Source organism: Stigmatopora nigra, chromosome 2 (assembly GCF_051989575.1).
Source record: "Stigmatopora nigra isolate UIUO_SnigA chromosome 2, RoL_Snig_1.1, whole genome shotgun sequence".
Classification (NCBI taxonomy): domain Eukaryota; kingdom Metazoa; phylum Chordata; class Actinopteri; order Syngnathiformes; family Syngnathidae; genus Stigmatopora; species Stigmatopora nigra.
The window spans coordinates 19,810,001-19,837,500 of NC_135509.1; the positions used below are offsets into that span (position 1 = coordinate 19,810,001).

The 27,500-nt window shown below is 36.6% G+C and overlaps 3 protein-coding genes across 7 annotated transcripts in view; 2 read left to right on the forward strand and 1 right to left on the reverse strand.

The window, feature by feature from the left end:
• ndrg4 (NDRG family member 4) overlaps positions 1–15,279 on the forward strand; it is a 43,863-nt gene extending 28,584 nt beyond the window's left edge. For 3 of the 5 annotated variants that reach the window (XM_077736733.1, XM_077736769.1, XM_077736742.1), the window contains 13 exons: positions 1,310–1,430; positions 1,609–1,671; positions 2,907–2,967; positions 3,054–3,140; positions 3,233–3,289; positions 3,369–3,472; positions 3,718–3,774; positions 6,585–6,636; positions 10,584–10,631; positions 10,825–10,860; positions 10,937–10,988; positions 11,171–11,209; positions 11,918–15,279. In XM_077736733.1, the coding sequence (XP_077592859.1) occupies positions 1,310–1,430; positions 1,609–1,671; positions 2,907–2,967; positions 3,054–3,140; positions 3,233–3,289; positions 3,369–3,472; positions 3,718–3,774; positions 6,585–6,636; positions 10,584–10,631; positions 10,825–10,860; positions 10,937–10,988; positions 11,171–11,209; positions 11,918–12,072 (932 nt within the window). In that variant the 3' untranslated portion in view covers positions 12,073–15,279. The remainder of the gene's footprint in view (positions 1–1,309; positions 1,431–1,608; positions 1,672–2,906; positions 2,968–3,053; positions 3,141–3,232; positions 3,290–3,368; positions 3,473–3,717; positions 3,775–6,584; positions 6,637–10,583; positions 10,632–10,824; positions 10,861–10,936; positions 10,989–11,170; positions 11,210–11,917) is intronic. The other 2 variants (XM_077736751.1, XM_077736759.1) reach the window with 1 other exon arrangement.
• A 4,055-nt stretch (positions 15,280–19,334) lies between these two features.
• Positions 19,335–22,645, reverse strand: LOC144193295 (olfactomedin-4-like). Its single transcript, XM_077712097.1, has 7 exons — positions 22,541–22,645; positions 22,159–22,281; positions 21,852–22,070; positions 21,414–21,567; positions 21,027–21,254; positions 20,060–20,228; positions 19,335–19,972 (listed from the first exon to the last, which is right to left on the reverse strand). Exons 1-7 carry the CDS (start codon positions 22,595–22,597, stop codon positions 19,537–19,539), a joined length of 1,386 nt encoding a protein of 461 aa, XP_077568223.1. The 5' UTR covers positions 22,598–22,645; the 3' UTR covers positions 19,335–19,536.
• A 2,389-nt stretch (positions 22,646–25,034) lies between these two features.
• LOC144184238 (olfactomedin-like) overlaps positions 25,035–27,500 on the forward strand; it is a 2,537-nt gene continuing 71 nt past the window's right edge. The window contains exons 1-5 of the mRNA XM_077710392.1: positions 25,035–25,171; positions 25,612–25,770; positions 25,922–26,134; positions 26,294–26,426; positions 26,567–27,500. The exon at positions 26,567–27,500 is cut by the window's right edge and continues 71 nt beyond it. Of these exons, the coding sequence (XP_077566518.1) occupies positions 25,109–25,171; positions 25,612–25,770; positions 25,922–26,134; positions 26,294–26,426; positions 26,567–27,411 (1,413 nt within the window). The 5' untranslated portion in view covers positions 25,035–25,108 and the 3' untranslated portion in view covers positions 27,412–27,500. The remainder of the gene's footprint in view (positions 25,172–25,611; positions 25,771–25,921; positions 26,135–26,293; positions 26,427–26,566) is intronic.

The window sequence follows — 27,500 nt, forward strand, 5'->3', positions numbered from 1 at the left end:
GCACTGCATTTATTCTATTTCATGCAATAAATAGTCTGCTGGTAACAGCAGGGTAATACTTTAGAAAGGGAAAAACAAATGAAAAAATAAATAAATAAATTATGATAAAAACGAGAAAAAAACAAATTTTAATTGATACTGAAAAAAGAAACAACATCAAAGACCACCACAATGAAATTAGTACACTGAAAAATGTCGACTGAAAGAACCGTAAATAGGCAAAGAAAATGAAAATGGGGGGAAATTGTAACAAACAGAATGTAGGGAAGGCGCAGCAGGGAAAGTAGGTCACATACAATTAAAGACCCCGCTGTAAGCAGCTGACCGACAATCTATGAGAGCAAGTTTTCACCTGTGTCCTTATGCGTCATTAGCGTTTACTACTCTGCAGCTGAGCAATTCTTAGACCGGGTGAAAATGAGGTTTAGGCTCCTCAATTGCAATAGTCTGAAGTTTTGTTTTCAAAACATGGTTTTGTTGTTATAATGACAAATTATTACATTTCGTATAAAGCTATAAAATTCACTCGTTAATTCCTAGCCTATTCCAGCTGACTTTGGGCACCAATCGGGGGATACCTTGAATTGGTGGCAAGCCAATTGCAAGGCACAAGGAGACAGACAACTATTCACGCTCACACTCATACCTATGCGGCAATTTACAGTATTCAACCAGCCTATCCTGGATGGAGCACCCAAATAAAAAACCCACGCAAGCCAAGGGAGAACATGCAAACTCCACACAGAAAGTATGGACCTGAGATCAAACTTTCGATCTCAACTGTTAGGCTGCCGCCACCTACGAAATCCAATTAAATTTGAACCCTATATACCCTCACAATATTAATAGCACTGTTATTTTGTTACAATTTCCTTTAAAAAATTGTTTAGCTTCAACTGTAAAACAAAATCACATTAATGTAAATTACAAACACACTTCAATGTTAAATGTAGAAGAGTTTTATTTAAGTATTAAGGTAAATAGCAATATTTCAGAGGAACATTTTGGGCCGAGGTTGATAGATATGAAACATACCAAGATAAACAACTACACATATATGCATAAAATTCCCTACTGGAGATATAGAAGTGAAAAGTGAAATTTGAGTAAATCCCAACACCTCCTGGTTTTACCCCCCTTGGTGTTAGAACATAAGCGTTATCTCCAAACAAATCTTCATGTATGTATGAATTCAAATGTGCCTGCTAAAATTGGTTTGTTGTAAACTTGTGTGAGCTTTTATCTAGAACCAGCAAATTTATTATGGTGCCAATGAATTGAATCCCATTCCACGTCCTCTTTCCTGCAGACAAGCTGTGCTTCAACTCTTTCTTCAATAATGAGGATATGCAAGAGATCACCAAGCACTTTGTGGTTTGCCATGTCGATGCTCCAGGACAGCAGATTGGAGCGTCACAATTGCCACAAGGGTACAGAAAAGCAGATTTGTAACAATCTTTTTGTAGCACATGACCCACATTATATATCAAAGAAAACATTCTTTTCTATTAATTTGATAGAATAGTCCATTATGAACCAATTTAAATTAGATATTTGTCACTGATATAGGGATGTAGTACATACTAGATATGCATTTTCCTTCTTCAGGTACCAGTATCCTACAATGGACCAGTTGGCGAGCATGTTGTCAACTGTGGTGCAACATTTTGGGTTGGTATCATCTCCTCTCATCTCATTTTCTGAACCGCTTTATCCTCATTAGCGTCGCAGGAATTTTGGATTGGTGCATTGTACTATTCTTTAATACACACCATGTTTTTATTGACCCAGTTTTTCTATTTACCGGAACATAACGTCCTTCTTTTCCTCAGGTATTTGGTAAAGAGGAAATTCTGTATTTCTGTGCTGCGCTGCAGAGATTCAATTTGTTAAAATTATGTTTTGTTATTTTATTATCAATTATTATCTTTGATTTACGCTCAGATGCGCGCACTGAGCGATTACATTTTTCTCTCCAGTCTTTAAGATTTATTTCAAAACATCAATTAATTTTACCTTGATGTTTTACATGCACATACCTATCAACCTCGGCCAATTGCTCACCTTATTAATGATTCCAATTCCCATTATTAAGCGATTAAAAAAAACATAAAAATCCAATGCAGGAGATATTCACTCACATAGGGCACACTTAAAAGTCTACAAATTTCTCCAAAGTAGATGGGGTGCCGAATCAGTATGCATTCTGTAGATGTCGCTGTATGATGCTGATAGCTTGACTGTCTAGGTACATTGTTTGCTGACGCGCTATAATCACACAATGAAAAGGTGTGAAAGGCTAGTACTTAAAAAAATCCCGTACAAAAGTAGTTATACAGTATACACAATTTGAAATGATCAAAAAATGCATAACATGGAAAACACAAATAGTTTGACAGGTTTGCATGTATAGTAATTAAGATTTGAATTATTGCATTTTTGATTTTAGAGAAGTGAACGGACTCTTTTTAAAGTAAAACAAAAGCAAATGTGCAAACCTCCATTTTTGGTACATATGTTGCTGCTTGAAAATAGTTACTATCGCTTTCTTCTCCACATACCTCGCACTGTAGTCTTAAGGTGCCAAACAGACATAAAAGAAGGGTGTTCATCTTTTGTATACGTAAACGTCAATTTCTGACCAAGATGTCTACAACACAAATTTGATGGTGATACACTATAATGTCAAAAGTGTTTACTCACCTTCCTTGACAGTGACATCCCGTTTCCAAAAATTGCTTTTTATTCTAATAAAGCAAACTCATTTTTAACTACAATGGCTTCATATTCTTTTATAGTATAACAAAATATTGGAAAAGATGAAATTTAGCAATTGTTTTAGAGATTACATACAACTTTATATCCGTTATCTTTTTTACAAAACAAAGACTTTTGAACTGTTTCAGATTCAAGAGCATCGTTGGTATTGGAGTTGGGGCTGGATCATATATATTGGCTAAGTTTGCTGTGAGTAGAATTCACACATTTAATTTATATTTACGCTGTCTGAAAGTCGACATCTAGTGAAAGTAAAAATATGGTTATCCATTCAGCTGATCTTTCCTGACCTTGTGGAGGGTTTGGTTCTGCTAAACATTGACCCCAATGGTAAAGGGTGGATTGACTGGGCTGCCACAAAGGTAAAATAGCTAATGTTTTCTGTGAGTCCTTTAGATTCTAAAACAAGAATATGTTATATTAAATTAATTTACAACTTCTGTATTTCCACTAGCTGTCGGGGCTGACAAGTGCACTGCCAGATACTGTACTGCCACATCTTTTCAGTCAGGTATGTTAAGAATCGTGTGTCACATTACCACTCGAAGAATGGCCAGAAAGTCATGATGCTTTGATATCTGCATGAATAGGAGGAGCTGATGAACAATACAGATCTGGTGCAGAGTTACCGGCAACAGATTAACAACACCATTAACCAGTTCAATTTGCAGCTGTTCTGGAACATGTACAACAGGTAAATCATTGTTTTCACATCAATTTAGGATGTATTCATTCATCGGCCCGGATAAAAACACATATACTGACAGCTAAGCGTTATGATGCACATACTATAGTCATCTGCTAACCAATGAGTTTGATTAGACACTCATTTTTAGATGTTGAGGAAGTAGATTTTCTCAAGCTATCAACTACATAATATTGCAAAGAATATACTTGATTATGGTATATTCTCTATTATATAAATACCATCTCTTCTAGTCGGAGAGACTTGGAGATGAACCGAAGCGGAACAGCGCTTAATGCCAAAACTCTGAAGTAAGTGCCACCTAACCAACCTGTCCTGTTCAGTGGCTCAGATATGCAGAATATTGAATCTGAATACCATAAAATGTTGAAACTCTTTTAAAGGTGCATGGCTTAAAATACTCCTTTTGTGTTTGTTTCTATTGCGTTGTTTATTAAGAAAATTCAACAGAACAGAAGGGGTTATTAGTTTGGTGGACAGAGAGAGACAAACAACAGTGAGAATGTTGACAGAAAAATATGATTGAATAGACATGATAACAAGCTAGTAGTAATAGTAATGAGCCAGTCACTTGTGTCACCTGAATTTCCAGGGCAGATAATACAGTTTTTCCGAGTACAAGCAGAATGTAAATACAAACGCCCACTATCCATGTTGAGAATCTTCAATTGGCTCTTGCTCATTGCTATCATCTTCCTAGTCCGTTGTCAGAGTACTTGTGTTTCACGTTTGGATTGTAAAATTACATGGCGGAATTGTTTTTAGGTGGCTAATGCTGTGGCTTTCACAAGGCAGAGAGATCACGACTCCTGTCTTGTTTTTTGGCTTTTAGAACGAGACTGAGCAATAAGCATAAAAAAAAACTGAACTATTTGTATGAAAAAATGGCAAAACACAAAAAAAAATTAAAACATTATTTATTGACCCATTAAAATTGATAAGAAATGCAGAGACATTTTACATTAGGTTGATGGGCAACTGTGTGGTTAAGGGCGCAGAAAGTCGCAAACATTTGGCAGCTGAGAAAACATACGCACACACAGGTAAATACAACTTCTCGTCTCAGCATCTCATCTTATCCCGCTTTATCCAAAGTCGGGTCGCGGGGGCAGCAGCTTCACCAGGGAGACCCAGACTTCCCTCTTCCTAGACACTTCATCCAGCTCTTTCTGGAGTATCAGAAGGCGTTCCCGGGCCAGCCGGGAGACATAGTCTCCCCAGAATGTCCGAGGTCAGCCCAGTGGCCTCCTCCTGGTGGGACGTGCCCGGAACACCTCCCGTGGGAGGCGTTCAGGGGGCATCCTGATCAGATGCCCGTGCCAACTCATCTGGCTCCTCTCGATCTGGAGGAGCAGCACCTCCCCCCACCCAAAGACGGAGGGATGCTACCCTCTTGTCCACTGGGGTAAACACCACAATGCAGGCACCGAGCCGGGAGCAACAAGTGAGCAACTCCAGAGTTGAAGAGTATCCAACCCCCCTCGAGAGGAGTCCTACCTAAGCTTTGCGTAGAGGTTATGTATGTCAAGCCGGAATTTCTCCACCTCGAACACTATCTCGGGCTCTTTACCAACCAGAGAGGTGACATTCCATATCCGCAGAGCAAGTTTCTGAAGCCGGGTATCGGATCGCCAAGGATCCCTCCAGTGGCTGCCGCCCAATTATCGAAGCACCTGACCTCGTTGGCCACTCTCAGAGGTGGTGAGCCTATGTGAAGGAGAATCCACGTCGTCTGTCCGGGCAGTGCCCGACCAAGCTCCATGGGTGAGGGCCCAGCCACCAGGTGCTCGCCATCAAACCCCTGCTCCAGGCCTGGCTCCAGAGTGGGGCCCTTGTGACCCGCATCCAGCAAGGGAAGACATAGTCCAATAATATTGCTCATCATAACCCTAACCCTAACCCAAACCACTTTCCCATATGCGAACCTACCAGGGGCACGAGGCCCTAGAAAAATTTGCTTCAAAGATCACTGTGACACACAAACCCCACCACCACGATAATGTGATGACATACCGGGGGGCAACGCCATTTTTTTTATACACAACTTAAGAACTTAAAATTATATTACGTTTGGTGAAATATCACTCCAACGACGATTGCCTGTGATTCCTTTTCAAAATTGTCCTAAAATGTGCATTTGTCGTTTCAGCTGGGTAAAACTCATGAACACTTTGGATGCAGAATTCTTCCTCTTTTCACTTAACATTAACATAATTAACACTCAACATAACTTTCTTTTGCCCATAATTAAAAGCAAAGAATAATTCTACAATAAACACTAAGGAAGATTCAAGAAACATTGTGTTAGAACTTTCTGAAGGAACGGGGGTCAAGGGCACTCGAATTAGGAAATCACTGCTAAAGCAGCTTCCTACACCATGGTCCAAGAAAAATGCCCAGAAAGAAGATTTTGGTCAAAAAGTTCCTCTCATACACCACCAGTGGCTGCTACACCATTGATAGTCAATAACAAATCAACTTCATCAAAGCAATTTCAAAAAAGAATAAAGGATGCTACAAGAGGCTGTTTGATTTTTTTTTCGATTTTGTGTTGTGTAACTTTGAAATTCCTTCTTATCTAAAGACATATTTTTTCTAGTGGTCCCTACTAATTAGTATACCCATTCAATGAATAGAATTGCTGCTCCTGAAATGTAGGAAAGACCACTCTTGAGGATTGAATTATTGATGTCTAGTTTTATTTTATATTTTCTAGGTTTTTCTCGATTTTATCTTGTTAATCAGTTTGCAGCAGGAGCCTCCAAATTATTTCACAAAAGGTCAATAGTTTTCATTCCAATCAAATGAGAGGACAACTTTATGCCAATCTGGTGTCTTGCAGGCGTTATCAGTCGCTTTTTTGAACAGAAACCTGATTAGTTAAACTATCAGTGTGAGATTGATTGGAACAAAAATCAGGATGCTCGGCAACCTTTGAGGAATGATTTGGAGATCCCTGCTTTATGTATGTCATGTCAGGATGGTAAACAAAAATATGCCTTCTTTGGCTCTAACTGGTCAAATATGCCCAAGTCTAATCATTTGAAATAATACCCATTACCTCAGTGAATATTTCCCATCAATGCTGTGTTTTATTTAGGTGTCCAGTAATGTTGGTTGTGGGAGACAATGCCCCTGCTGAGGAAGGAGTGGTAAGTCCACCTTTGTTCACTTTAGACATTGGCTCTTTGATATTCCAAACACATTGGAAAGAAAATATTTACCAAATGTCTAATTTTCCATCCATTTTCAAAGTTTCCAGGGTTCAAAGTTTTTTTCAAATCAATTTCTTGAGCTTTAGTAGCTTGTCAGGATTAATCAGGATCAATCTAGCAATGTCTTTTTGTTTTGTTTTTTGGCTAAAAGTTACTAAAAATCATTTTGTCAAGTAAAGTTATCAAACATATCTACAATACCAAAATATGTAATAACCACTAATATATTGGTATAAATTAGGCACTGTCTGTTTCCAGTTAACATTGTGTTTTGTTGTAATGTCATAAAAAGTTACTTTGAACAGTTAGTGCAATGAAGGTTTTTCAAAAATGAGACTTGATTTCCTAACTAACAAAGCACCTAGGGCTTTGTTTCCGAAATGCATGCACTGCGCTATAAATAATCTTTAATTCTGCACTATTAAATCAACTCTACAACCTTAATTAACTAAAGTTGTAATACATTTTCGATTTTGTTTGTTAAAAGTAAAATAATTATTGAAAAATTGACAGTTTTATCAATTCACCAAATAATGGTTGTGAATAAGTACAGCATCAATTTGAAATAAAACTGAATACAATGATTTCGCTTAATATATTGTTATCAGTGATCACCATTTAATGATCATTAGGAATACTATTCATCAGATTTATTCCAGTATTTGTATCATTGCTCACTAATTAATTGTGAACTTACACAAAAACGTTCAAAATGTAAATTTGACAGAATGGATATTTCCCATTTGTGCAATATTATTTTTATCTTTACGTTTTATGTGAATACACTAACTATTTTAATTATTTTCCGCACAAAGCAGGGCTGAGAGAAGGCCCCCTTAATTTAAACAAACTAGAAGCATACCATACACCACCTTCATAACGCCATTTCTGTTTATTCATTTGTGTGTGTGTGTGTGTGTGTGTGTGTGTGTGTGTGTGTGTGTGTGTGTGTGTGTGTGTGTGTGTGTGTGTGTGTGTGTGTGTGTGTGCATGCGTGCTCTGTTGGCAGCCATATGGTCTCGTTACTACTCTGTAATCTCTCAATTTGAAATGCTTTGTATACAATATAGACTTCTGTGTTGTTTTGTCTGCTGCACACAAAAACTGAAATCCTCTCAAACCTCTCATTTCAAAAGGTGTGGAGAGAGATTGAGTCAGGAAAGAAGTGAGAATAGGAGTGTATGTTACTAAGCAGCCATAGAGTAGGTGCGATGAAAACAGCGTAAGGCATGTAAGGCTTTATTTTTCAGTATGACAGATCGAGGTCATTTCCTCTGATGTGATCAGTTTAAGCAGTATTCATTTCTAAATATAGTACAGCACAGTCCTTTACTTGGCATTAACAAAAGCTGGTAGATGCAAACATGTTAAGAGATTTGTTATTGTCTTCTGCACTTTAGAGGCTGGATTTTGAAATCCACAAAGCGATTTGGCAATGTTTTCAGGGAATTGGATTAAACCGCAGGATGTAGAAAGCAAAATGGTTCCCCCCGGAAATAGCACTGATGTGGTGCTCACATGTGTGCATTGCGGCGCGCTGGAGTGAGTCATCCCTGCAGTACACTGCAGCATCTGGGTCACTAATATACATTTTTGTTTTTAAATGATCTAAATACATTTTATTCACATTCTCATCTCATTTTCGGGAACCACTTGACTCCGGTCCAGAGGCGGGGGACACCCTGAATAATCGCCAGCTGATGGCAGGGCACAAGGAGACGGGCAACCATGCATACTCACACCCATACGTAGGGGCAATTTAAGAGTGTTCTATCAGCCTACCATTTATGTATTTGGAATGTGGGAAGAAACCGGGGTACCCAGAAGAAACCCACACAGGCCCGAGAACATGCAAACTTCACACAGGTGGACGTTGATAGATCTGAAAATACAACTTCAGGAACAGGTTAAGAAAGAGTGAGATCAATTTAAATAGGAAATAGGTTTATTATCGGTCTGCAGGATGGTTAGAGAATGCTCAATCAGCTGTTAACCTTTCACAGTCTGTCGTCCTCGCAATTCTCTTTGAATGAACACTGGGTCTTTATATAGGAACACAGGGTAATATTTCTGAGACAGTGATGTAGGACAGATTTTATGTAAACAAAACTTTGGGCTAATATGGTTAGACATGCAGGTTTAAGTTGTGTGCAAACACGATATTTTTATAGCTCACACAAACTGCTGCAGCCTATCTTATATTGGGCAATTCGAACAAAGAATTCCAAAGCGTGTTGGCCACATTCTACAATACAAGGAAACAATTGCAAACCCTGTTAGTCAGCCTATTTTACATTTTGCCAGGCAAATGTAGTACCCCTGAATTAGCAATTTATTTGCCTTTAAAACACAGGGGGAAATAATCAGAAAGGTCAGTTGTTGTTATCTTCAAGCCAACTTTTACTGAAAATTATAATCAATTCACACAAAAACATAATATACAATAACACCCATATATATATATATATATATATATATATATATATATATATATATATATATATATATATATATATATATATATATATATATATATATATATATATATATATATATATATATATATATATATATATATATATATATATATATATATATATATATATATATATATATATATATATATATATATATATATATATATATATATATATATATATATATATATATATATATATATATATATATGTATACATATAAATATATTAACAACCCGTTATAACCCAAAACAATGTACTTGTTGCATAAACGGTCATAACTTGTGACTTATGTAACTTTTATTACCTTTTGTTTGCCAACTTAGCAAAGTCTGTCGCTAGTTAGCAGGGCAAACAAAGGAATCTCAAAACATAGCTTAGCTTCATTTGCTATGACCGTCATACACACATACACATCACAATGCTAACGCTAATGGCGGCCGAGGGTACGTTGGTAATGCTATTACATGTGCTCTACTCGAGGCTCGTGAAATCTCAATAGCATAGCTTCCTTTGCTACGACCGTCATATACTGCACACTATCATGCTAACGCTATAATGGCGGCCGAAGGTAGCTTGCTAAAGGCTATACATGTCCTCCACCCGAGACTCGCACATTCACGCCCACACATAAAAAATAAACAAACCTTACTAAGCATTATGTTCTTTCTCGCATGCTAACTATTGTCACTTGCAAACCCCACACTCAATCGGTCTTTACAACAAAACAACATACCTTTAAAACACAGGGGGAAATAATCAGACTGGTCAGTTGTTGTTATCTTCAAGCCAACTTTCACTGAAATGCCTGAAGATCTCCCCGCGTTTCAGCTACATGAGCCCAGACATAAAAAATCGAATACAGATCCATACCCTTGCTATTTGGCTGGAGGCATCAATAATCAAAGACTGATAAACATCCATCCCAAAACTAGTTTTACTTCACACATGCAATCCTTTATAACTTAACTCACTTTACCCTGTCACACGAACAAACAATTGCAAGGCCAGCTAGTTAGATATCTTACAATTTGTGGTGCGAACTAACAATTGCAAGGCCAGCTAGTTAGATATCTTACAATTCGTGGTGCGAACTAACAATTGCAAGGCCAGCTAGTTAGCCTATCCTACATTTGACTGTCTTAACAAACAATTGTAAAACCAGTTTGGCCACATGGCTCGACATGAACAAACAATTATTAAGCCAGTTGGTAGGTCTACCCCACAGACGTGACCTGAATTTGAACCCTGGACCCCAGAGTTGTGAGGCCGATTCGCGAACCACTCGCGCGAGCAGGCTAAACTTATTCATATTAATCAATGCATTTTACAATCTACAGTGGGTTTTCAATTGTATCAACCATATTGTTAGTGACATTGCTTATTCTGATTAATCCACTCTTATAGGTGGAGTGCAACTCGAAACTCGACCCAACCAACACCACTTTCTTAAAGGTAAAGGCATTGTTTCCAATTAGCCCTGGATAATAATTTTCATTTGAGTATGCTTAACAATACAATGGTCACCTTTTGCAACAAAAATGTTATGTACACTTCACGCACAAGGAAAGTCAATTAACCGAAAAAAACTTAAGGATTTTGATTTCTAGCGCAATTTGATTCAATGGCAATTTTTTTTTTGTGGCAGATGGCAGACTCTGGTGGACTACCCCAGCTTACACAGGTCGGACACTTAACTCTTATTACATATCCCGTCACTGAAAAATGCTAAAGTGTGTGTGGCTATCTTGTTTCCACAGCCTGGAAAGCTTACTGAAGCATTCAAATACTTCCTTCAAGGAATGGGCTATAGTAAGTTTTTAAAAGTGACTACTTTCTGTGACAGTATATCTTTACAGTTTGTTTTTGTGTCACAATGTAGTTGAGAAATGACATTTCTGCAGCAGTATTCAGTATTTTGAGGCCAGGCTATTGTTTAGAGAGACAACAGTTGTATTAATGTGGCCTATATCTCCCTTGCTCTGTTCTCTCAGTTGCTTATGTGAAGGATCGGAGGTTGAGTGGAGGGCCAGGTACTTCCTCCTCCACATTTACCTCTGACCTCCTATTGTTGCCCTGTATGATGCTGTTTTCAGACATTTACTTTTTTTGCAATAGTGTTTGTGATTTTCTAGAATTTTAATTTTGGATGTCATTTGCAAGAACAATAGACCCTTCACCATTGAATATTTTTTCTTTCACTGGAAAAATACAGTACTGATCATTATTTCCCTGCCTTCATGCCATTTCCAACACTGCTCTGTGCATGGCCCTCAAACAAACTTGGCAAGGCCTTGCTGATTGCAGTAATGAAATGTGTTAATATTTTGAAAAGATGAATTGAAGAAATTAATTTCATTACTATTGTTCATATTGCTCTAGATTTATTTTATTGTAGCCTACATAAATTGCTACAATATTTACAGTCCTCTCTTAATTGGTTCCAAAGAAGGTACCAAATGTTGCTCGCTGCTTCATTTATTGCCCCGCTACTATGAAAAATCACAGTTTTGTATGATGAGCTCCACATTATTAGAAAAATAGATCCCATGTTCCTCAATTGCATGCTCTCATAATGCATTTGTGAATATGCAATGAAACCAGGCTGTTGAGTGTTTATCCAGAGCACAAAGAAAAAAAAGATTTATCTCAAGAGCATGACCTTCCCTCATGTTAGTGATGTGAAGCACATAAAGCCAATGTAATACTTTTTTCTTTCCCTCCTCTGTTTGTCCTTTCAGTGCCTTCTGCTAGTATGACTCGCCTGGCTCGCTCGAGGACTGCCTCCCTGACAAGCGCCAGCTCTATTGAGGGGTCACGTTCTCGTGCCTGCACCCACTCTGACAGCACCGAGGGAGTTGGTGCAGTCACTCACACAATGGAAGTTTCTTGTTGAGGTCTCAAAACAAGAGGCGGAGGATGGAGTGCGGAACAGAGAGGGAGAAGCCATTGGGAGTATTGATATCGTAATAGGGTATTATAGATTTTAATTGGCAGGATGCAGTGAATAGCCATGATTACTCTCTTTGTCTGCATCCTCCAGACCAGGGGTGGGCAATTTTTTTGGCCCGGGGGCCACATTGACTTTAAAAATTTGACAGATGGGCCGGGTCAGCACAAGATACGATACATATAAAAAACTGCATCCGTTAGTACATATGAAACATAAACAGAAAAAAAGGACTAAAGTATTAACATACTCATCACTCATCATTAAAGTAAAAAGTATAAAGTACAAATTTAAGTAAAAAGGTATGTATTAAGAAATATTAAAATGTCATTTAAAAAAGGTTGAGGGGCTATAAAACACAAAAACAAACAGAGCCACTGCCACTGGCTTCCGCGTGACGCCGTCATCTTGGGGATTTAAAAAATGAAAAACATTATTTGGACAACGTCGGCGGGCCGGATTAAAACACCTCACGGGCCATGATTTGCCCATGTCTGCTCTAGACCCTTGGTCGGGTTTCGTCTACCCTCGTATGGTTACGACTACATACAGTCATCATGGGCAGGAATGCTGTATTCATTCAGTGCTTTTTAATGACTGATTTTACATTTTCTTTATCCATAATCAATTGACTATAGGCAAGAAGCCAGGCATACCTTAAGTTGATAGCCAGCCAATTGCAATGGTTAAATACACTGTTTATTTACAGTGGATTTCACATAAAATATTACAAGTTGGCAATAAGGATTCTTGAATGGGTCAAGAGATTGTTTCTTGTGTGTCATCAAAATTAACTGAAGAATCACTACAGTGTGAGTATATGATGATCCCAGAAAAAGATGATAAAATGTCCGGAAATGGGATTTTGGCCAGACGGTTCTGCCCATGCTCTGCCTGAGACCGCTATCCCGTTAGGGTGAGATTTCAGTGGAGATTTTGCGTCTCATTCAATTGACCACCGCTGATCTTCCTGACTGAAGGAGGATGACACCCTAAGGTGGTCACCAGTCACTCGCAGAGTACACAGGGAGAAACAACCATTTGCACTCACAATCACACTTTCACTGAACGGAAATCGATTCCACGCTGCATTCACCGAAGTCAGACAAATGAATAACTACACCATTAGGGTGAACGATTTTGAGTTTCGTAATTTCGAATTTGTTCGTATCCGAAAACAAAATTTTCCCTTTAAGGGTTTTCCTAACCCGAATATTTCACATGTCGAGATCTTTGTAAGTAAATGTTTCAATGTATGTGTCCATTTTTTTTTTATCATTAAAAGAGAAAAGTTAAAATCAGTCATTCGAATTATAGGCATGTCCATGGTGATTGTTTGTAAGCATCAGACATCAGAATTCTATTTCTTTCTGTCTATTACAGTCTAGCATCAAAATTCTCCTTTATTCTTGTCAACTAGCACTTAAATTTGTATTCTTCACTATCTCATACTTGTGTTTGGTAAGTACCCACATTATTGGCTTGAGCAGCATTTAACCCCCTGCCTCCTCACTCATATATACATAAACCATTTCTGTAGCAATATTCAATACAGAGCTGCTGAACTAATCATATAAAAAGAAAATGAGATTGGATACAAAGAAGAGGTGCTTAAACATTTTCTTATACGCACTTCACACAATGGACACCTGATGTTCAGAATTTGACAGACAGCAGTACACAGCCAACTATACTGTCCAAGTCGTTCTTAGACTGATGGTAATTGTTATCTTGTTAGCATGTTCAATAGATGACATAGGCACAACACTACTTTAAAGCTCCACTCAGTTGTGTGCAGAGTTGCACAGATTAGTCAAATTGTCTACTCAGAAAAATATTTCCCAAGGACAGAGCTGCATGTATGTCCTGTAATAAATAGATGTGTCAGCTGTCCATTGTTGGTAATTATAAATTATCACTTCAAAGAAGTCCCTCTTACTGAGACTTTTTTCAAAGTACTGTACAGAAAAAAGGACCGATGCCCTCAGCAACTTGTCGATAGTGGCCCTAGTATACGCTTGCATTTATCTTTTTTAACTTCTTTTAAATAGGATATTTTTTCAATGACAAGCCCTGTGTACACCCAAAGAATATAGTTGGAGAAACAAATAGACCCTAAATTTAATTTATGCATGCAGATACTGAGCTTAGCATTAAATCGTGCCATTTAAGTCCAAGACAATTCACAATAGTATTAGAGTATAAACATGTAATTAGTAACATCTGTATGCATTCCATGTGTAGGACTCTCTAGTATTTTGGTAGAGTTTAATTATGTGTAGACGTCACATGCGGTTACTTCAATAGACCCATTGTTGTAACTAATTTCATCAGTGTGTAAGTCCAATGCATGATTGTAGTTCTGATTGTAGTCAACTATTTGTGGACTCCCCTAGGACATTCATAGTCCTAGATCCAAACCAAAAAAATCAGTGGAACTGGCAGTACCAGGCTTGCCCACTCCCAAATGTCTAAACTTGCTTTCCTGATTGCAATTAGCCCCTAAAAATATAAAATAGCTTGTCCTGGGCTAGGTGTTGAAAAGGAACTAAAGTCTGGGAGAAAGTGGCATAGCATAGCATTTTGTTTTAGTTCATCATTGTAGTAGAAGGCTGTTATTTGGTTTGATTTGCTGAACTACCAAAAAGTCTTCAGTATATACTTATTACAGAACAGATGTCACTAACTTTAGTCCTCAAGGGCCCCATCCAGTCTGTTTTCCATGTGTCCCTCCTCAAACTCACCAGAATCAAATAATCAACTCCTCAGTGATTTCTGCAGAACCTGTTAACGATCCCAGTTATTTAATTCAGGTGTGTTGGAGAAGGGAGGCATAGAAAACAGACTGGATGGGTGCCCTGGAGGACCAGAGTTGGTGACCTCTAATTTAGAACATTAGAATAACAAAGTTGTGTGCTGTTGCCTGCTCTTATACTGGACCACCACCGGTCCCTTGGTTTTTGGAATAGTAATGTACAGCGGTGATGCACCACATTCATCATGTAATGTCTCTTGTTACCAAAATTCTTTGGTCAAGTCAGGCAAAGCTTTCAGTTGCTGTGGTGTGCACATATCTGAGATGTCCTGTGAGAAACGGGGCTGTTTTGGAGCCATTTGGGCACCAAGCTCAGAATGTAGGGCAATCGCCAACCACCAAAAAGAAAATCCTCCCACTCCCTAAAAAGGTGCCCCGATTCTCACAGGTGTACCCGGATGCACCCTAAAGGGCTATCAGCTGAAGTCACGTTTATAGAAATGTCTGCCAGTGGACGTGTATTTGAGGGACTGACACAGACAGAAAATAGAATGTGATTGTGTTGATGCAGAAGAGCAAATTGTCTTAAAAGGTTACATTTAAAACTATAATATCCAGATGACGTTCTCTATCCATTGCAATGTGAAATGTAGGTGTAAAGATTGGAAATTTCACGGGCAAAGGGTTGGAGTTAGAACCTCAATCATTTGCCTAGAAGTGGAGCCTTTGTAAAAAAGGCAACTGTCGAAACAAATTGCCCGTGGGGGGGGGGGGGGGGGGGGGGGGGTGTATGAGGATACTATGGTGTTTTCCAGAATGTATTTTATCCCGATTTTGAAGTGTTTAACAGTATTGTCACCCTATACCTTATTTTTCCCAGATTATCTGCACTATACGTTGTAGCTCCACTTGAGCCAACAAAAAAGACGTTACTCTATGGTTTTTCCTCTAAAAATAGTTCGATTCCAAAACGAGTTGAGACCTGGGCCCTCCCTGCACTTGGATATAAATATATTTTTAGAGCAGAATACTAATGCCAAACAATTTTAGTGAAGTTTAGTGAAGTTTCTGTTCTTGTTTCCTTTGTTTTTAAAAACCATAAAATGGTCACACTTTAGTGAAGTGATTGTTCGATGTGTATTAATTCAGTCACAGTATTGTTGTTTAAATTAATTTTTAATTGAGCAATAAGTATTTTTTTCTTGTATGGATTGTTTCATGTCTTCCTATGAGCTGTCACTACGGTAGACATATTCTTACCTGCTTGGTTGTCATGTGCTACGTAAAGTTTTAAATATAACAACTGTAAATGTAACAAATATATCCACAACGTAAGCTGTCATTGTCCATGTACTAAAGAAGTGACTAGTTACGAATAAAAACAATGTCAGAATCCTGTCTAATCAAATGTGTTCATATCTTTCTAGATATTGTGATATTTTCAAAATATACATTTACATTTGTAATATATTCAAAATATACATTCCCACCAGAATGTAGGCCTATATATTAGATTAATTATATTAGATAACTTCATTCATCCTGTGCTTGGGAAATTCACTGTGGCAGTAGCAAGACATTCCAGACAAAAATAAAAAGGTATAGTAATATAACAACAGTTATATATATATATATATATATATATATATATATATATATATATATATATATATATATATATATATATATATATATATATATATATATATATATATATATATATATATATATATATATATATATATATATATATATATATATATATATATATATATATATATATATATATATATATATATATATATATATATATATATATATATATATATATATATATATATATATATATATATATATATATATATATATATATATATATATATATATATATATATATATATATATATATATATATATATATATATATATATATATATTTAGATATTAAACTCTTATGAATATAATTTTGAGAGCTGGTTTCAACAGTACTTAGATATTATACAGTACTTAAATATTAACCTCTCTCTCATGAATCAACAGTTGATATTTAGATATTAAATTCTTGTTGAGAGCTGTTTTCAACAGTAGTTACTCTCTGTCACCATTTGACCGGCGCCCAAACGTCCGGCCAGGCCCATTTCGGCTGTAATCCAGAACGTCTCTGTTGTCGGTAGCAGAGGAAAACAGCATAGTCAATTGCTAATAATGATATGCGCATGTGCATTCCCCTTTCATCCGTCCGCAATTTCACAATCAAAAATATAGCAAGCAAGGTACCCTAACATGCACCTGCTCATTCATAGCAGCTGTTCTACTGGTGTGTGCCCATAGCGAGCAATGATGATATTGCTCAAACTGGTACTCAGTGTGCTCAGGGAGGTTGTCTTTTTGCCCAGACAAACGAAAAATTAGAGGAAACCTTGCCCACATCCCACTACTTGCTTCACCGATCGCCCAAAAATGTCGTCCAAGAAAAGACGACTAGGCTGTGGAGTAAGAAATCGAAAAAGCAGAAAAGCCGAAAAAGCAGAGCTGGATTAAGTGAAGATGCAAACCCCGGTCCCACCTGCTTGTTTAGAACCAAAAGACAATTGTTGCGCTATTAAAAATGTATCTTTTCAAAAATGTATCTTTTCAAAAATGGCTGTTTAACAAATAAAAGTGAGTTGTGTTTACATACTTAGAGAAGGTGAAGAAATTCAATCACTTGTCTACTAGGATACAACAGCCGTTTCTGGCCACCATAAAAAAATGTCAACTCTCTATATTGCACGGTTTGGACAAACAGCGAGGGAATCTTAACATACACGCTCACACGCCCATAAATCACTCTTTATAAGGATTATAGATTAATTGGAGAAGTAAATTTCCGCAGGTCATTTAATGTGCTTTTTTCATTTTGGCTTGTTTTGATAAAGATGACTTCAACCAACTCAAATATTTTTAAAAGTCATTTTTAAGGTTAAATTTAAGCTACTTTTTTCTTCTTTTAACTCTAAAACCAATTTTCCCAACACGCTAAAAAAAAGAACATAGGTGCACATTAAAATATAAAAAATCTTTTATTCTTTAAATAAATATATATACAGTAACCCCTCGACTGGCCCAAGATGGCGCCGTTCAAGCGGGAGCCAGTGGCAGTAGCTCTGTACACTTGTGTTTTTCATGTTTTACAGCCCTTCTTTATTTTTCTAAAATACATTTTAAGATTTCTTAATACATTCTTTTTTTTTTACTTTGTACTTTATACTTTACTTGGTACTTTATACTTTACTTTGTACTTTATACTTTACTTTGTACTTTATACTTTACTTTGTACTTTATACTTTACTTTGTACTTTATACTTTACTTTGTACTTTATACTTTACTTTGTACTTTATACTTTACTTTGTACTTTATACTTTACTTTGTACTTTATACTTTACTTTGTACTTTATACTTTACTTTGTACTTTATACTTTACTTTGTACTTTATACTTTTTACTTTAATGTTTTTACAACTTTCCTTGTTGTTTTAGCCTGGCTTCTTTCGTCTACTTTTTTGAACCAGTCAGCCATACCTACGCTGTCACACACACTCACTAGCTGTTACACTACGCAGCAGAAGGAGCCACACCTCGGTGCTGGCAAAGTTTCGGAGCTGGACGAAAGTGCCGGGAGAAGAGGCAACGCTTCTGACCAACCATTCCATCTTGGGATAGGATGGAAGAGCTGTCGGCGCTTACCAGCACCGAAGTCGAGGAGTTCTGCCCTGCAGCTGTTTTCTTCAGTTTCTGACTATTGAGGAACTGTGTGAATAAGCATGGAAGAGTGACTCTGCATATTCTCTACCTCGGTCACAGTCTGCATAAGTTCCCCATCTCGTGGAAGACTTCCTGTGTGTGGTTCCAGTTTTTGTCCAACTTTACGTCTCTTTGAGTCTCCAACCAAAATGGCATTGCTCAAGCGGCAGCCGGCGGTAGCTCTGTCCACTCGTTTTGTGTTTTTGCTGCTTTTATGTCCTAATGATTTGATGATTCCATTTACTTTGATTTGCTTTGTACTTTGTGCTTTTTCTTTGCTGTTCTGTCTAACACCCTCTTGCTACTGCCACAATGTAATTTCCCGAATACGGGATGAATAAAGTTATACAATCCAATCGCGGCTTCAATATTCGCGGTATCACTAAAGCGCAGATTTTTTACTCGGGCAATTTCTATTTTATTTTTTTTAATCGAGGGATTACTGTAAAAGGAGTTGATTGCAATGTCTCTATAAAGCAACTCAGTGGCTGTAGTTGACAGCGATTTAAATCCAATCCTCTGGAACCAGGTGGGCTGCAGAGAGTTATCATGTTTCAGTAGTACTGACAGAAATATAGGTTTTCCATTTGAACTGCTCCAATAGATTGGATGTCCATCGCCCTCTATTACACTGAATGAGTTAATCTTTTCATGGACACAGCACAGAAAGTCATCATTACCAATTTCATTACAGATTAATGATCTCCGCAAACATGACACCGTTTTAAAAAATAAGTAATAAAAATAACTGATTTAAGGGTTGATTGACCTAAGGTTCACCATTTCCCTTTTCATAGCATTTTTCTGTGTGCACCCAATTGTAACTTTATCAACGGGTTCTTTGACTTTTGTCTGTTTGATTTTTCTGCTATTCATTCAAACAAAACCTCATAAGACACCATGTAGCTGTCACAGTGGATGTGTAACATTTTGTCGACAGGGCTGTAATTCAGAAAGTTAATGTTAGGGCACATCTTATTGATGAAAATGCCAAGGTTGAACTTCTCAACTTCAGTTAAGGTGTCAAATGAATAGAAGATCTCTTCTATCTCCTTATCTACATAACGTGTAGCGTAGAGGATGCCGCAGGCCATGAAGGTGTTGGTGACTACTTGCTTATTGACTGAGGTGTGCCAAGTTTGGCCAAACATCGGTGGATCTCCTTCTTCTATTTTAGACAACACCAGATTGCCGAAGTTTTGGACGGTAGAATAGATGACCCACACACCTGACTCATCCGTTGCAAGGTCAATGTCAGTATATATGTAGCATTGATCTAAACGGCAGAAATTTCCCTTTGAGTTATACCTGTAGAAAAAGAAACATTTTCATTTTATATATAAACCGGATAACGCGTGTAAAGTATAATATAAAAAGACAAAATGAAAAATGAACCTGGTGCCTTTGGGTAACTGTAGGTCTGAAATGGCTTTGGATGTTATGTTAAACCGACAAACGCGATCACTGTTATAACAATTGTAGTACAAGGCATCACAATAAAAAACAACATTTGGTCCCTGAATGGTGTTGGTGGTTGGATTGGCAGCATGGATTAAAGCATTATCTGAAATGATACAAGAGTTGTTTTATTTTATACACTCAGCAGTAAAAGTAAAACGGAGAATGCTATGATAATTACAAACAAATCAAATTAGGTACATGACAATATGTTTTTCACCATTGATGCATATTCTTGCTAATTCTCATCATTCATAAAATTAGTATTGGATTGGATTGGATAACTTTATTTATCCCGTATTCGGGAAATTACATTGTGGCAGTAGCAAGAGGGTGATTAGACAGAACTGCAAAGCAAAAGCACAAAGTACATAGCAAATCAAAGTAAATGGAATCATCAAATCATTAAAACATAAAAGCAGCAAAAACACAAAACGAACAAGAGTGGACAGAGCTACCGTGGCCGCCGGCTGCCGCTTAAACAGCGCCATTTTATTCATGTTTATTTTTTTAATTATCGTTACATTGTATTCTTATTATAATTGCTCCATTATTTTATGAAGTATTTTACGATTCAACTTTCTCAACTTAATTTAGTAACTACTCGAAAGGAATAGCAGGTTGATAATGAGAAATAACTTTTAAATCTTTTCTATCGTTTCATTTATATATTTTAATTAACCTTGGCATATATGGATAAAAGAATATCCTGATTCTCTAAAAAATAGGTTAATGCTGAGAAATAAGTATTCTCTTGCATACATACAACATATTGTGCCATTTAAAATGTTCAAATATTCTGATTTTGGAAGTTTTAATACTGATCAAAATTAGGATACCCATTCAAAAATTGGGCTGTGGTGTTCACTGTTATGTAGTAGTGAAATGTGTGTGGAGTGTATACCTGGTGTCTTTGCTCCCACAGTCAAAGCACTGAGGCTGGAGTAGAAGTTGATATTGTTGGCATATATATTGTTTACAGTGAGAATGACTCGCCAATACCAGTTCTTTTTCCCCGATGCAGGTTTGGGGTCACGGCCCCAACCACCATACTTGTGGTTACTTGGGACTTCTCCTGTTGAGTAAAATCTAGGCCCTGTAATGTTCACAAATTTGCCATGGGGACAGACACCTACAAAAAAACGATGTTACGATTCATTAAGAACAGTCAAATGTATGATTCACTACAGATGGCTGCATTTTTTTCTTGTTTTGTGAACGACAATCAAGTACAGAATATTTATTCATGTTCTCATGTGGATATGTCTTGTTGAGAAAAAAGTCTACAAACCGTCTGGTTGACGTGTTGGCTGTACATTGAAGTCATTGCTATTCTTGCACTCATCCAAATCTCTCTTCAACCGCAAGTTTTCTTTTCGTTTCTTTTCTACCTGTAAGGTATCATATTCCTCCAACTCATGCAGCTCATCTCGCAGATGCAACAGCTGGGTCAAAAATGTAAATAAATAACAATAGTATGAATGTTTAAACAGGAATACAGTGATTTGTATTTCAAAATTGCATTGAAATATCAAATACATTACATGTTCGTAAGCTATTACAAGTTAGGCATTCCAAGCTAATTATAAACATTATTATTAACTAATGTCACCACTAATTTTATTTTGTTGTGGTTTGAAAACACTGCACAAACGTAGGCAGGCAAGAAACTAACATTCTGGTACAACATGTTTTTAACTGATTATACAGGTTACAAAAGTGAACTTACCTGTGTCGCAGATTCTTCAGTAATGTGTTGGTGTCCTTGAGTGGTTTTGTTCAGCCTCTCAATGATATTTTTTATCTCAATCAGTTCATTCTCTATCACCTGGAGGCTGACGGCTCCATATAACTCACCATCATCCTCCTTCTCAAGTATTGAAAGATCTTGTAGTAGTTGAGGCAGACGGAAATCCAAACCAAAGTGTAGAGCTTCGATTTCCACAGACTGCAAACAACAAACACTTGGCATTTATCCCCAAACTCAATTGCAACATTAAACAATGGCAAGCACCATTTTACTCAAAAGTTGTTACCTTTTGAGGGTTGACTTTGAAAGAGCATTTTGATGCCTCATGAGTCACTGAGTTGAGTATTTCATGAGGGAATACCTTTTCCTTGTTAGTCAGCTCACACATACAGCGATCTTGTTGATTCAACTAACAAAACAGGGGCATAGAAATTTATATATATATATATATATATATATATATATATATATATATATATATATATATATATATATATATATATATATATATATATATATATATATATATATATATATATATATATATATATATATATATATATATATATATATATATATATATATATATATATATATATATATATATATATATATATATATATATATATATATATATATATATATATATATATATATATATATCTCACCTGCTGTGTGATGTGGAACAAAGAAGAGAGTAGTAGAAGGACATTATAACGCTTCATGATGGAACAGAGGAGAAGAAAAACACCACTGACTTATTAATGTCGGGTGTGATGGGGTGTGTGTGGGAGGGGTCGGCATTGGTGTATGTTTATTTGTTACAGAAGAAAAATATGCAAAAATGATTACTTCCTCTATCTGGTTTCAGATCAAGAAACCCTGAGAATTTTGAAATGTGAAGAAATCAAATGAAAAATTAGCTTAAATATGTATTACACTTTATAAAATGATTTGTACACATTTGGTTAACTCCTGGAATAAAATAGAAGTAGTAAGTAAGATCACCATTTTTTATTTGCTAAATTCCAAATTGAAAAGGTAATTTTATTTTTATTAATATTGGTCATTTTTATTTAAACACTAAGATATTGAACATTAAGATATTGAACAGTTGGGAAAACCCCAAATAATAATGTTGGCTTGAAAAGCTTTTGATGACTAGAGGTAAATCACTTGTGTTGAACTATAAACGGTCAGCTTGTAAGCCATCAGCTGAGGAGTCGACGTCACTCAGCCCAAAGACAAAATGTTTGCTCAGGCAGTGGGACAAACAGATAACAGACAATGACGGGATTCTGTACAGAAATACCACAACCCGTAAACTGTTAATCCTTTCTTCTGGCCGTGTATGCAGTTTGATATTGAACATTATATGACTAAAACCTGCCCTTGTCTAAAACAAAAAAAAACAAACATCCCATGAATAGAGTATATATATATATATATATATATATATATATATATATATATATATATATATATATATATATATATATATATATATATATATATATATATATATATATATATATATATATATATATATATATATATATATATATATATATATATATATATATATATATATATATATATATATATAATATTATTTTTTTTTTATTTTTTAAAGCATAACTATTTCTCAGAGCCATTGGAAATGTCCAGCAATTTTAATCTTTAGATTTGGTTTTCATGTCTTTTCCGTGTCTCAGAGGTAAACTTGGTGCCAAATGCAAATATTAACGGATAAATAAATCTGCCTGGAACTGGAAAGTGTTTCATTATTCACAGTGAAAGAATGTTATGTATATATGTTGGTGTACAAAAGAAATGACCAAGGTCAAAAAAAAAAAGTTCATTCATTCATTTTCTGAAGCGCTTAACTTCACAAGGTTTGCATAGGGTGCTACAGCCTATCCCCAGCCAACTATAGGCACCAGGTACAGTGACACACTGAATCAGTGGGCACTGTTATAAATGATCTGTTATGAAAAATGAGCAAAATATTCGAGTTTGCACACCCTGAACTCACCCAGATAAAATTATTTGCCTCTATTGGTGCATGATTTGTTTAACTATTTACAGGAATGTGTTATTCCAGGAATATAGCTTGGGTGTTTGTTTTATCAACAATAGTTTCTTGTTGTACAGTTGTATAGGAAACTTCAATAGATTAACAGAGGTGACAATATCGTAAAACTCTTCCTGACCTGTGTGCCAACATCTTTTTCCCCAAACAAGAGGGTTGGCCAAATCATGAATAAAGTTTAAAAACAGGAGTTAGAGATTATAAGAGGTTGTCTTTTCTCTTTCAAATAAAGAATCTTTTGAGCCATGAAGCTTCCGTGTGTATATTTCTTGTTTGTCTTTATTTTCAAAAAATCTTCTCATCTCATGTCATTTTCTGAACCTCTTTATCCTCATTAGGGTCACAGGGGTGCTGAAGCCTATCCCAGCTGACTCCGGGCCAGTGGCACCCTGTATCGGTGGCCAGCTGATCGCAGGGCACAGGGAGACGGACAACCATGCACACTCACACCTATACTTAGGGGCAATTTAGAGTGTCCAATCAGCCTACCATGCATGTTTTTGGAATGTGGAAGGGAAAATGAAGTACCTGAAGGAAACCCACGCAGGCCAGCGGAGAACATGTAAACTCCACACAGGTGGACGTGACCTGGATTTGAACCCAGGACCCTGACATGGTATTGACAAATGCACAAGGTATAAATAGACAGATATGGCTTGACTAGATAATCAGAAACACCGAGGCCCGACAAGATGCAGCGAGCAGGAGATACATCATGGCCGGGGGAACGACAGATGAACTCAATGGGCAATCATAAGGACAGGTCACACTGCAAAAAGCTCAACAATATCAATCCCAAACATTTATTAAGATATCTACCCTTTTAGAAAATAAGGTGATTGAATTCTTTCCTTATAGACAATAAGTTGATTGATTTTGTGCTGACAGTTTTTTTTTTTTTTATAAGCAATTAGATTCACTATTGCAACACAAACCGTTCATGAGAACTACATGAGTTAATTCTCAAATTTAGGAAGCTGTTAGTACAACACCTATGATGAAATTCTGTATTTTTCACTTTTCAACTTTCATATCTTCTTTTTTGTTCAGCTGAATCATCAGGAATAAAAAGTACATTAGGTCAAGTATGAGCAGGAGCACATGAGATGTGAAGGAAGTGTTGAACCCTCATACTAACAGTTATATGCTTTCTTACACCATTTCAGCAGTCAACATGCTGATTTTGTTGCTTCTACTGGCATCCACTGTAAGTAAACCAAATCAAAATTATCTAGTCATTAGAATTGTACCACTTTAAAATGCTAATGTTAAAACACTAAAAAGTGCAAGATAAAAGGTAAAATATTTTAATTACATATATTTTTGCGGGTTTCATGATAAGACAATTGATAATTATAATAGTTATATTGTGAATGACCTGTGCTGTATGACTGACACTATTAACAGTTATACATCTTTAGAAAATTATAAAACACAATAGTTAGCCAATCAGAAATGCTGAATATTGAATGCAGTAATGTTTCATGTAAAATGTCTTGAATTGTCTGGGGGTATTTTGCATAACATTTGATATGCTGCCATACACAAACAAGTCTTTAAATTAAAAATCACAAATTCGCATGCAATTTCTCGTGTACTTGTTTTAATAACATTGTCTAACACAGCTTGATTTATGTTTGCTGGCAGGGCAACTGCCAGGTACAGCATGTTTTGGGTCACATAAAAAATGGTTCATGCGCATGTGAAGTGAACACCACCATGTGGTTGTTCCCTGCTGAAACGTATGAAGCCACACTTCTACAAATTGAATCCTGTGAGGATTCCCTCAGAAGGCTACAAAAACAGGTAAAGCGTGTTAGAGCACTTTTTATCTGTCAGACTGAAAACCCTGAGTTAAATCCTATGGCACTGGCAATGATCAATATGTTTTTGGGGAGTATTTGCAATACATGTTTATGATTGATGTCAAATCAATAAGTAATTTTTCCCCCATTAGGTGCACCTTTCAAAGCAGCGTCTTCCTCAGATCTATGCAGTGGTTGACAATATAACAAGGCGACTTGAGCCTTACCAGTACCTACATTATAGGGGTGTATATTCTGCCTTATCTCTTCGTCAGTTAGGTGAAGAGCTCAGCAAGCTGGAGACAAACATTAATACTTTGTCTTTACAACAGACCAATGATGAAACAACAAAACTCTCAAAAGAGGTATATCAGATCCAACACCTATTGTAAAATGTTACCTGCTTAAGAGAAGCAAGAAAATAACATGGAAAACAATTCAAGAGTTGGAGGGTCAAGTTTATATGACCTGTATGATTTGAACTCAAATATTGTAGTATACACATATAATTGAACGTTTCTTAGGTCCACAAACTACGACGTGATGTTGAAATAATGCATCGAGCGAACACAGGCAACATGAAAAGTGTAAAAGAGAAACTCCGCTATCTGAAAAACAGCGTTGAGTCTTGCCTGTCAATCCCCAGAGACTTCACAGGTAATATTTTAGGTCTTCATTTTTCAAATTCATGTTAATTAGGATGTTATGGACCAATCATCCTTGTTTAGTCAAAACATTGATCTCAAATTTAAACAGTGTACATTTTAGGCTCATTACCTTCTTTTGATTGTTTCCAGGTCAACAAATGTTTTGCCTGAAGGGTCTAATCACCAACATCAGTGCACCGGTCACAACAAAAATCAGTCCATATGGTAAAAACTATATTTCTGGTTCATGGGGGCAAGAAACCATAATGGACAGTGCAGGAGTAGAAAACAGGTTCTGGATTCAGGCTTTGATCCACGGCCACACCTCAGGAAATAGCCTAAGAGTTTATCAATCGTATGCAGATTTTATGGCTTCAGCAAACCATAAAGATTTCATTATAGCTCCAACCCACACCCATCCTAACTCTGTAGAAGGTCCTAGTGCTGTCCTGTATGGAGAGGCTCTGTACTATCACTGCTACAGTTCTGCAGATATTTGTCGCTATGATCTGGACAATAAGGCTGTCACAAGAGTCACGCTTCCTGGAATGGGAAAAGATTACAGAAAGTTTCCGTATTGTTATTTTGACTGCCGGGCCAGTAGTGATGTGGACGTGGAGGTCGATGAGACAGGGCTGTGGGCAATTTATGCCACAGTTGGTAGCCATGGTAATATAGTGGTGAGCAAGTTATCTTGGGATGATGACGCTGAAACGCTTAATGTTACAGGGACGTGGGAAACAAGGCTGTTCAAGAAGTCAGTAACCAATGCTTTCATGGTTTGTGGTGTGTTGTATGCAACTCGCTTTTTAGATGATTACAATGAAGAAGTGTTCTTTGCATTTGATACAACAACAGGCAAAGAGGACAATACACTTGGGGTGCGGCTGGAGAAAATTGGAAAAGAAGTTGCAAGTTTGAGTTACAATCCAGTCAACAGGAATCTATATATGTTCAATGATGGATATCTTCTAGCGTACAAAGCCCACTTCTAAAATGGAATGTCCTCTATTACAAAGAAGTTTATTTGGATTAGGAAATTTCATTTGATTAATATGCAGTAATAAAATCACAGAATTATAGA